At 39.1% G+C, this 12,170-nt stretch overlaps 1 protein-coding gene across 1 annotated transcript in view; it reads left to right on the top strand.

The window, feature by feature from the left end:
* Positions 1 to 9,013, top strand: part of GCLC (glutamate-cysteine ligase catalytic subunit) — a 40,749-nt gene extending 31,736 nt beyond the window's left edge. Inside the window, exons 13-16 of the mRNA XM_066612408.1 lie at positions 1,548 to 1,629; positions 1,738 to 1,841; positions 6,205 to 6,325; positions 7,058 to 9,013. Coding sequence (XP_066468505.1) covers positions 1,548 to 1,629; positions 1,738 to 1,841; positions 6,205 to 6,325; positions 7,058 to 7,266 — 516 coding nt within the window. The 3' untranslated portion in view covers positions 7,267 to 9,013. The remainder of the gene's footprint in view (positions 1 to 1,547; positions 1,630 to 1,737; positions 1,842 to 6,204; positions 6,326 to 7,057) is intronic.
* Positions 9,014 to 12,170: the final 3,157 nt, after the last annotated feature.

Raw genomic sequence — 12,170 nt, 5'->3', positions numbered from 1 at the left:
ACGGGACAGAAGCGGCAAGAGGGAGAAGGGTTTTACGGCAGCAGCCGAAAGGCTTAAATTAAAATTATGATCGAATCCTTTGCAGCTCTACACAGAAGTGGTCCCATTGCCTGTCATTCAAAGAGACAGCTTCTTACTACCAGGTAACAGTGGTTGGCCCATGAAGAACCGCTTCCTGGCTTCCTTGTCTCCTTTTTCCCCCTCCAGCTGCTCCTAAAACAAGAACCCCTTTGGGCCCCTTCTGCCCTCCCTCATCCAGAGAAAAAAAGACCACCCATCCTTTGTCCAATGAAAATCAGTTCCTTCAGAGATCGATGAGAGCCCACTCCCGCCTCCCTTTTCCTGTATCCTGGCTGGACATTTCCTGCTGCTTGCCTGTTTTACATGCCAGAAAAAAAGCAGCTGTCCCCAGGGTGTGCTTGCTATCAGTAGTCATGAAAAAAGACAGACACTTGCAATTTGGGTTATCAAGGGGTAGGGATTTTCCCTATCTCTCTTCTTCCCACCACCTTTTGGTGCTGAAAATAAAAACAGGCAAATATTTTGGTGTATGCATAACAGGTGAACTTACAGTTTCTTAAAAAACTATTGAAATCCTCTTCAGTCTGTCCAATGCAACAACTTCTTTGTCTCAGATACCATGCATCTTTTAAAAAATCCACCTTTAAAAAAAGGATGCCACTTTGAAAATAGGTTTTGTTTTGACAACTGTGTGCTATGTATGTGGTATTCAGACCTTCAGGGAGCCCTTTCAAAATCTGCCATGAAAACTCTGTGTCAGGAGTGTTGTGCAGTGTGGGCTTGACTCAAGTAGGATGTTGACTAGGCTATTGATCTTCACTTCCAAGCCTGAGCTGACAGTATACCCAGAATTGCTTTGCAACTATGTGGTTTGGTAGGCAATCTGCTTTTCAGGGAATCCCGTCTGTCATTACCAACAGTCATGTTGAAAAACTGCTCTGGGTCCCTTCCAGGAGAAGGTGGTATAAAACTACTGTAAATAAATAAACCCTTGAATTCCCTGAAAGAGTTTTGACAGTCGGTGCGCTTAACAGATGGGGAGAAGCATTGCCAGTGCCTCTTTTTAAACCTTTCTTATTGGAAACCATGTTTGCAAGAGAAATGTTTTGTTTCTATGGTGAATGTTGACCTTTGGACAAATAGCCCCTAACTATTTCCAAGTTGCAGGGCAAGGGGGAGTAGTTAAATTAGTAAATGGATACCTTAAAGCTGACTTGTTCTAGATTATCTCACATGATCATGTTCATGGATACACAGCTGAGTAGGAAAGCATGAGTGGGCACCATCCATGATAGTAGCTGCTGGTAGAAGTGCATCTACAATCTTGAAGATTGCATATACCCAGTTCACCTATTGTTTTTCCAAGTGGCTGTGTCCCTCTATGTATAATTATGTATTAGAAATTCAGTAGTGTAAACTAGTCCTATGAGATGGTTTCCAAGACTCGCAGACCTAGACTGCTAACTTCCTCTTCCCCAAGTTCTCCCTGGAATCCAGTATAACCTTTTCCACTTTCTCTTTACTAGGTGGATGAGAACATGAAAGTAGCTCAGAAACGGGATGCTGTCCGGCAGGGCATGTTTTATTTCAGGAAAGACATTTGTAAAGGTATGCTGCTGCTTGTTTACAGTCTGATTTTGCTAGACAACAAATGTAAAATGAACACAATGAACTACCTTTTATTTCTTTCCCTCCCACCTGCCTTTTCTTGAATAGGTGGAAATGCCGTGGTGGATGGATGTGGCCCAGCTCAAAATGGTACAGAAACAGATACAGAGGAATATACCTTGATGAGTATAGATACAATAATCAATGGAAAGGTGAGGATAGCTTCTGATTGTGGACTAAGTAGGGATTTCTTTAAGCCAAGAATGTAGATGACTAATATAACGCAGCACGGTGTTTCTCAAGCTGTGGGTCATGACTTCATTGGTGGGTCATGAAACTCCACTATCGGCTTGTCAAGGAAAATGTATTGAGCCCTATGAAAAGTGAAACCGAGCTGCACATGCAAGTTTACTTATGAGTAGGCAAACATGCCTTGGCTCTTATTGGAAGGCCAGACAAAGAAGAATGCAAAGCCACTTGAATGGTCCCAATCTGATGAAAGTGGAGCTCAGCAAATGCTCCAGAAGGCAGTTCTCCCCCATCCAACCCCCCCCCCCAGTAAAAAGGATAAAAGCAGAGGCTTGAGTGGCTGGCAGAGTTAAAGATAGGTGGGTTCTGATGGAGCAGCGATTGCACACTGACAAGGCACTAAAATTGTCGAGCCACACCATCAATTTTTTGACAAAGCACACCTTGAAAAAGTGTGGGTTTCACATCCTTCAATGACCCTACTAATAAATAACCTCCCTCAAACTTCCATGGCACACCTGAGGATCATTCACAGTGTGCTGGTTGAAAATTGTTGCAGTTGAGGGCTGTTTTAAAAAGTAGGCCATGTTTCTAAAAGATTTAAGAACCACTGACTTAGCAGTTCATCTGAATCAGTTGATATCATCAATACCGGTACTTCTTGTATTACAATATCTAACATTTTCCCTATCCAGAGTTCTAGAAATAGCATCTGGCTAGAGATGTAAAATTTCTGGAAATTGTGAAGGTTTTTTCTGTAAAAACGGTATTTTTCAGAAAAATTGAAAAAATGCCACGTTAGCACTTTTTTCTTTTCCAGATTGAAAGTCATTCTGTTACTTTAGGAACATAAAATATGACGATGGACAATTTAACTTGGCATAAAATTATCACAACTAGCATATTAAAAATATAGTGTATCCAAACAATTATTACAAACAGAATTTACTTGTTAATAATTTTTATTTGTAATTGTTACAAATGGAACAACAATCTCCAGAACTGTTTACTAGTTTGTGGAACAGACAAAAAACCTCCACAAAACAATTTTTAAAAATCCAGAAGTAACAATTATTCTTATTTCCTCTCCACATTATTAAATAAAAATTAAAAAACCCATTCTCATAAACAGAATTGAAGAGCAGGGAAGTGTATAGAAGGGAGCGGGACTAAGTTTCAATGAATGGGCATGAAATTTAATCAGAATCATTTTCTGAGCTGTAATTATCAGTGTTAGTTTCAGTCTCTGCTTCTGCAGCTACTTTGTTGTGTCTGTCATTATCACAGTTATTATGAACTTCTAAAAACTGATGGTTTGCCCAGATTGAAACAAACTTCTCTACCCTTTCACATGTCAGTTTATTTCTTGATTTAGTGTGAGTGTTTGCAAACATAGACCAGATTCTCTCACATGCTGCAGAAGATGGAGGAATCTGAAGAAGGCGAGAAGCAAGAGGAGTCAGAGGCTGTGTTGTGCAAAGACCCTGCCACCATGTTACAGGAGGAATATGTTTGGCAGAATCCCAGACTGCATTCCTGGACCAAATCCCTGAAGATGTTCTATATTTGCAACATTTGAAAGTACCTTCCCAACATCAAGTCCTAAATGTGATGCTTGTTTTGTAATCCAGTCACATGCAGTAACAGTGCTATCATCACTTATACTTCCACCTTTGAATCTTGGATCCAGCAGCTTTGCAGCAGCATGAATTGGATGGCAACAAAATTCTTCCCTTTTTTAAATAAAATCTTTCACTTTACTTTCTTCTGTAGTTGTAAGTGGAGATTTACTGAGGTTTTCAAAAACAGTTGTTTTTATCTTGGTCATTAAATAAGGAATTTCTGAGAGAAGTGCACTGTCTGATTCAGATGCAGTGATTGCTGTAGCAATTGGCTTTAGAATCTTCAGGGAATTTTGCAACTGAACCCAGAAGACATCCTGATCAAGAACAGTATTTCTTACACTCCTGGGTACTTTAAGATCTTCAGCTATTACTGTTTCTTGAAGAGCTTCTTTGTTTTTTAGTAAACTTTCAAAGGAGATCACCACTCCAGCCCACTGAATTTTACTACAGAGCTTCAGTGTCACTATTTTATTTGCATTTTTTCCTACTTGCTTCTTGAAAACTGCATCTACAAGTACCTTTTACATGTTTTATAACGTCTTTTGCTCGTCTTTAGATCATTTGAAGTTTGTCCAGTTTCATAATATCATTAAGAAGCAAGTTTAACCCATGAAATGCACATCCTATTGTAGTAGTATGTGGACAATTATCCATTATGATCTCCCATGCTGCTTTCATATTGCTGGCATTGTCAGTCAGCAAAGCAAATACTTTACCACTCCCAATTTTCTGTAGGGCTTCACCTATTTTACAGCTGATATACTCTGCAGTATGTCTGTTCTCTCCTGTTTCAATGCTTTTGTAAAAAACTGGTTGAGGTGTTATAACAAAATTTATAATTCCTTCTCCTCTCACATTTGTCCATCCATCTGTAAGTAGTGCAAGATGCAGTGCTTCATTAATTTTTCCTTGCATTCCATTACACGTTCATATTCCGACTCCAAAAGAAGCTTGCTCAAAGAATGCCTGCTGGGCAAATGGTATGATGGTCTTAGTAATTTCAAAGCTTCCTGCCAGTATGTATTTTCAGTTATTGAAAATGGTGTTCCAGAAGAATATATTGCTCTTGCAAGAGCTTGATCAGTTTTTTCCTTATCTTCAGGTGTCATCTTGTCAACATATGAAGTTATTGAATAATTTTTGGATGCAGCTGTCTTCAGTATCTGTTTACTTGAAGATGCTGCTGATGGGACAACACTTTATGTTGCTGTTGATGTTACAGATGGAGTAGAAAGAGGACTTCTTGAACGAGAACGTTGAGAAAGACTGCATTTTCATCACTGTGGTCCTCTTCACTTAGATCCATGAAGGTTTTTTAAATATCTACAGGACACTTGTATTGTACAAAACAAGAATGTGTTTTGTCATCCTAGTAGCATTTGGAAATGCATATTTCATCTGACAATATTTGCAAATCACATGTTTCTTCTCAGAAGAACATTTCCACAAATGCCTCCATAAGCTAGATGTTGGTCTCATCATTTTCCTGAGAGGAGTAGGAAAGAAAAATAATTTAATGGCTATTTTGCAAGAAGACACTAATTTATGGTTGTGGGTGGGGAAAGTAAAAAACCAGATTAGTAGTAATTGAATTATTATTTACACAAAGGTTATAAAGATAAACTAATGTAGCTAAATGATTCTGTTTTCTGGAATCAGATAAATGTAAACTCTTACCTTTTTTAAATTAAGTATATACTTTCAGGTCCTTTTTGTTGCTCTGTATTTTCTTCCAATGCTTTGAGACCTAGTGAAGAGGACAGAACAGAACCAAACATACCTACCCACATGCAAAAACAAAACTGAAACCTTTTTCTTTTCTTGTGACAGTAGCAGTACCTCCTAAAGGAAAAAATGCATCTTGTTCTTGCATTGGAGAGTTCAATTTGTAACCTAGGACTTGTTTGCCCTTGATGCACAGTAATTAGAATAATCTGATATGATACATATTTTTTAGAAATGATTTGGAAAATATTTGAATACCTTGTCTTAAAATATTTATGTTAAAATAAAATTTCATAATCAATTTTTTCTTTTTTCAATTTTTTCCAATTTTTTGGAAAATAGAAAAGGCTTCAGGAAAAAAATTTTCTGAATTTTTCCAGTTTTTTTGGGTCTTCACATCTCTAGGCTTGCCCCCAAAGCAGTAACTTTTAGAACAGCACGTTTATAGAGGAGAGTGCATATCACTCCCCTCTCCTAGTATTTGTCTTTGCATTCTATGTCTTGCCCTAGCTATATCCAGTCATGTAGTATCTGGTGCCCCATGGGAACTTGGGAACCCAATCCTGTGCATGTGTACAAAGAAGTCTCATTATGGTCAGTGGGGCTTACTCCTGGGTACGTTTGGATAGAAATGCAGCCTCAGGCTTGATCAATCAATAGAGTTGGTGTTTTAGCCTGCGGCTTATTCCCTCTTAGGCTCTTGGATTTGATTGGTAGGGAAGTGGGGACAGCACAGGTAAAGCAGGCAGGAGTTTCTGATTTTGGTTTCCTTTAGCTAAGTGTAGGAGGATTCTGCCACAAACCACTTCTTGCTTAATTCCAGCTCTGTCTTTGGCAAGCATGTGGGTTTTGACCCAGCCAGCATTTTAAGATGCTCATGCTCTCTCTCACACTCACATAAATTCCTTGTAAAAGGAGAAAACAGTTTTTGAAGTGTTTATTACCTTGTAGTATTGTTATGGTCTTCCTCTTTCAGGAGGGTGCATTTCCTGGCTTAATTCCAATTTTGAACTCCTACCTTGAAAACATGGAAGTGGATGTGGATACAAGATGCAGTATTCTAAACTACCTGAAGCTGATAAAGAAAAGAGCATCAGGTATGTAAACACCTAAGCATTGTTAGGTGCTCAGGTAAAGTTGCAAATGTCCCCAAGAGACTAGGATCTCATGCTTGTTTTGTACTTCTAGTGCAACTTATCCCACCTCTGTTCACAACACTTAAATAAAGTGACATAACTATTTATTCTTCCTAGAGATTATCACCTGAAATTTGGCAGTTTTGCTTGTTTTGACTAGTACATTATCCATCATGTTACTAATTTTATGACGCAATGCATTACTTTTAGAAATTTTCCCCAGAAAAGTATAAAACCAGGTATTGCAACCTGGTGGCAAACTGCAGCACATTGGAAGCACCTTCTGTTTCTAGAAGGAATTGTCTGCTTGCACAAGAATCCCCTTGTGAAAGGGATGTTGTGAATAGAAAGTTCTGAAATCTCTTCTGTTGCCAGAAGGATGGCAGTCCACAAACTGGTTGGGATGCAATGCCAAATAATGTTAATTTGCTAAGAATAGTGAAATGTGGTATTATGATAGGGTGTGTGAGGAAGATATTTGGTGCTTTGGATCCAGTCAGAGCTTTTTGCATGCTTTACATCAAGTACAGTGGCTGGCTCCACAAGATCCATGGCATATATTTCATTTGGTATTGAGTTGTGAGAGGACTTGTAAAGTACGCTTAATGCCTTAATACAAAGCAGATGGAATCATCGTACAAATATAAGGAAAGACAAATATGTACAATGTGACTTCTTTTTTTTCCCCACCAGGAGAATTAATGACAGCTGCTCGATGGATGCGTGAGTTCATTGCAAACCATCCGGAGTACAAACAAGATAGTGTGATCACTGAAGAGATGAATTACAGTCTGCTCTGGAAATGCAATCAAATTGCACAAGAGCAAGTGGAGTGCCCTGAGCTACTTGGAGTAGGCTTTAATAAAGTAAAATACAGTGGAACTAAAACTGGCACTTTTTGATGAAACACTTTAATACATTTTTACTGAAGCACTTGCTACAGTACTGTGAATATCTGCAGTTTCATAGTGTGAAGACCAAAAACTGGTTCTACTGCACTATAAGATGGGCCAATCTGCCTAAATATTCTCTTAAAGCTTCCTACAATAGGCATATTCTTATATTTAAGGTTTATACTGTGTACATGTAAATAGTAAAATATTTTTGATTTAACTTCAGTGTATTTTAATAACATTATACTGAGTCATTGTGAATCAGCCTGTAACCTTTTATATACTTATGGAGAAACATGTTGTTTTCAGACAGCTTTGTAAGGATACTGTAATGGTACTTGTATATGAGCATTCCAGATGTTGAATGTTTAGTCTGACTTTTCTTACCTGGAATGCACAGAATAATCTACTGTATTTTAAAGAAAATTTCAGAATCTGATTAACAGATTTCTTTTCTCCCCATTCTGCTATGAGAGGATAGTATTGATCCTATTGAATATGTGGCAGAAGTCACTTGATGGCATTGGAATCAAATTTGCTGTTATGCAGCCTCTTCCACAAACTGGATTTAGCCTTTAGTCCTGCTGCTGTCAATGGACTAGAATGAACTTAAAATCCAAAATACTTCTGCTTAAAGCTAAGTTGTAGTATAAATCAGCATGTTTCTATACTACTGTTTTTGCCCTTGTTAATCTGCTTAGTGTTACCATACCTTTTCTGTGGTGTTAAGCAGTATGTGTGCTATAGGATTCCTGATAGCTAAAGCTTCTGAAACAAACTTCATCTCAAGCATAACCAAATATGTTGACATTTCAGGAGCAAATTAATTCTTAATTGACACCAGCATTTGCTTTTTGTGGGTATTCATATTTTGTTTTGCTATCCTGTCTTCAAAATATTCTTTTTAAGTATTTGTTCTCTTTATTTCCAAGTTCAAATACTTACCTGACCAGAAGATCATGTTCCCATGGGAGAGAAGTAGGCAAGCCCCTCTTCTTCCTCTCCCTCCTCATAATGTAATGAATTATGGGCATTTCACTCAGATGCTAAAACCCAAATCTCACATTTCCCCCTCTGAAAAGAAATTAGGAGCTTTGATTTGGCTAAAAGTCTGACCAGGAAAAGCTTGCTTGAGTGTAGCACAATGAGACCAATGAAAACTATGAGAGAACAAGCAATGTACAACTAGCAGAAAATGGTTTAGAGTCCAGTAATGTTTCAAGCTTTCTTTAAATGAAATTTCTTTATGAACATACCTAAATATTCTTTATTTTCTGGTTAGCTGTATCCTCTTTAGTATAAAAGTTTATTCAAGAGAAATCATGGATTGCACTAAGACTTCAGCAAATTAGGAACTGAAGCTTAAAGGAATTGTAAAAAATTTAAAACTAAAGAAGGTTGCTGCAATTCTATAGCTAACGAAGTTTAGAACTAAGAGGAGGCTCTTAACATTGCTGCCTAAGTATGGTAAAAGTAACTGAGTTTATGGCAGATTATGAAATACTTAACTCACATATGTAATCTGAGGTATAATGACTTTTCAAAGGAACCAATGGAAAAATGGCAGTGAAACTGCATCAGTAACAATGTGTCTGTAGAGAGAGATGTGTGCAGTGTTCATAGGTGTGCTTTAGGGAATGCTTGTTTCAGGTTGTACACAGGGTGGCACAGGCTTGCTAATCTGTGGGATGAACAAATAAAATTTGCAGTATATTGTGGCTCTGAGTGTAAAATTAATTCATTCACATGTTCTACAGAAGCTGAAAACAAAATAAAAAGGCACAAATGTCACAGCAGCAGCCTGAACACTTGATACTTTCATTGTCCACCTACCTTGTTGACCATTGGCTAGACTGCTGTGATATCACTGTTGAGGGTGATGGATTGTCATAGAAAGCAAACAGCTCATCTTGTTTGAGGAAAGTAAAGAGTTGGCTTGCAATGGAAACCCCAGCAATCCTTGCCAATGAGGCTGGTTGCTGTAGGCAGAAATAAAGAAATATTGCCAGAAATGTGGAAAGCTGTGATCCTGAGATAGAAAAGCATGCAAGGAACAGGAGATGGCTTGTGGAGATGCCTGTTAGAAGAGGTAATGCAAAGTGGGAGGGAAGGACAAAAATTCACATGGAGCTAGAAACAACAATTTCATCAGCTATAGTTGTTTTGAGGTGTATGAAGTACAGAGAGATTTTAAGGTGCTGAGGCTCTCTGAGAGGAGCAGTTCCCCAGGTAAAGCTTCAAGCCATGCCTATATAGTTCTCTCACAGTGGAGAAAAGCATATTCATTTCTTCTGCCTACTTTAGATAGACAGGTCTGCACTTAAGAGCTGTTGGAGGAGCAATCCTCTCCAGTTTACTTCCTGTTTCACTTTAGAGCTACTGGGCTGTGATGGTCTGTCTCCTACTGCAAGTAAGATCTTAAGCAACTGAATTGCTTTTATAAGGAAGAGGAAACTCGGAATGGAGTTGCTGTAGATGACAAGGCTCCACTGGGAGGCTTCCTCACCTTCCTAGATCTGAGGCCTACCTTCATATCCCTCTTCACCCATGTGACTGCCACTTCCTATGTTTAACATATAGCAGCAAGCACTGCTAGTACAGACCAATGCTATTTGGACTCTCATCTGCCTGTGATTATTCATCTTGGAAATGATCCCAGAAGATCATTGCTTCCTAGTCAAACATAATGTCAAACACAATGCACCCTCTTACAGTGCGTAGGGGTGTGTGCAGACACAAACAGGGCCCTTCTAGCACTTCCAAAAGATAGCATCTCTGGTGCATCCAGCTCTTGAGGCATCCACAACAGATCTAATGAAGCTATCAATATTGTTTGAACTCATGATATACATTTGCCGTGTCCTCTGGGTATGCTCCCGGTCAAGATTCCTTGTGCGGGGAGGGGGTGGGGTCTATTTCTGTCCTGGCAACAGGAAATCCTCCTGCAGAAGCCCATTCCAATATGTCTGCCTTCCACAGTTGAGCACTCAATACATTGGTGAATTTTGCCATCCCTCTTCAAAGATGTATTGCTCAGAACTGTGGAGAATATAACTTGTCATAGATGCCAATCTTATTGGTTAATTATTGCCAAGCAGAACTTTGGGCAAGTGACAGAATGCAACACCAACTGGAGTTCCAACCTCTTTATCTCCATCAACATGTACTAGACTGCATGGACAATACATATAAGAGCGAAGGCCCAAAAGTAGGAGCCTATCCTATGCCTCCAGTTTTCGGGAAGGATAACCTAATAACTCATCAGACCCTACAGCAGCTCAAATTATAATCTGGAAAACCAAAACCCATACTGTATTTCCATTTCTCCAGCCCCCTCTTTCTCTGAAGCACCTCTTACAGCCTCTACCACTATGTAACCCTTAGTAAGCTGTCCTATTTCACAAATTCAATTGATCCATGTACGTAATACATCTAGTGGTTGCCTAAAACATTGCCACAACTAGTTTGCTGTGTAAAAATATACAGAGCAGGACCATACTTCCAGCTTGCTGGATTCCAACAATGTTAACATAAAATCACACTCATAGCTGATATTTGGGAAGCTCCATTAAAAATGTGATTTTCTTATACTACAGGGACTTGTAGTCTTTTATGTTGTACTTCATAGCCCACTTAGGGGCCAATCCAATGCAATTTTCCAGCACTGGTGCAGCTGCAATGCAGCCTCAAGGTAAGGGAACAAATGTTCCCATACCTTAAGGAGGCCTCTGACTGCTGCCTCACCACAAGATGCAGTGCATGCCCCATTGGCATGGCTGCACAGGCACTGGAAAATTGGTTAGGATTGGGCCCTTAATCCACAAATCTAAGGATTTTTTTCACATGTAAGACTTGTACTACATTTTGTGTATGTAGGCCTGAAAGGCAAATGCAAACTCTCCATTGCCTAGATTAGAATATACATTTGCTATTAGAAAATTAGATCCTCTTCTACATCATATCATACGTTGCAGACATTCACGCATTTAGGTCACGTTCCTGTGCATGCTTACCTGGGAAGAAGCTTCTGACTAAACTTCCATAGGGTTATGCTGTTAATGATAGACTTCACTCCACACATTTTGACATGAACACTTTCAAAGTGGCTTCCCATCAGTTGCTATGAATCACAAAAATTCCATATCAAAAAAAATAAAAACTGTGAGGATAAAGGCAGCAGCACAAACAGATTAGGGTAACAGCTCAAAAGCTATATAAGAATCTGAAAATGCTCTTAAATAGGTGTCACATGAAATGAACAGCATGAGAGTGATTCAAAGGGGCCTTTGTGCAGAGGTTGAGCCAGGATAGTCAGGATCACTTTGCTGCCTTCCAGTTTTTCTTGGATTTTTAGCGAGCTACATCCCTTCCTGCCTTCGCCTCAACTTGTGGGCAGGTGCAGATGTTCACATCCTGTTGTGTGTTATGTCATGAGGAGTTTGCATTAGACATGATAAGGAAAATAGAAGCAAGAGAATTGACCAGGCATCTTTTATCATGTCAATTCAGTATTTTTGATCATGTCTCCTCAATACCACCTTGTCCTGCTGTAACAGATTTGTTTCATTCTTTCAATTCGTGTCACCGTGAATTGTTTGGATATGTTTCCAATTGGGTTTTCAGTGTTTTAAATGCCTGCTCTGGAGAGAGGGGTCCTAACAGATCAGCTTAGAGACCTATGCCCTGAACCTTTTTCAGAAACAATGACAGGCCCGTGGAGAATGTTGGGTCAGTTAATAAGCCTCTAAGCAGAATATCCTGCTCAGATGCGTAGCAAACCGTTAGCCAGAATTTGCAGAAACTAACCCAGGCCATGGTTTCTAATTTGTGCTGGCCTGCTTTCTAACATAATACTGCGTATGGAACACAGCGTGGTAGGGCAAATATTTTATATAATAACCATGACTGGATCC

Source organism: Tiliqua scincoides, chromosome 1 (assembly GCF_035046505.1).
Source record: "Tiliqua scincoides isolate rTilSci1 chromosome 1, rTilSci1.hap2, whole genome shotgun sequence".
Taxonomy (NCBI): domain Eukaryota; kingdom Metazoa; phylum Chordata; class Lepidosauria; order Squamata; family Scincidae; genus Tiliqua; species Tiliqua scincoides.
The sequence above is the reverse complement of the archived record's forward strand: the minus strand, read 5'-3'. Positions and strand labels throughout refer to the sequence as shown.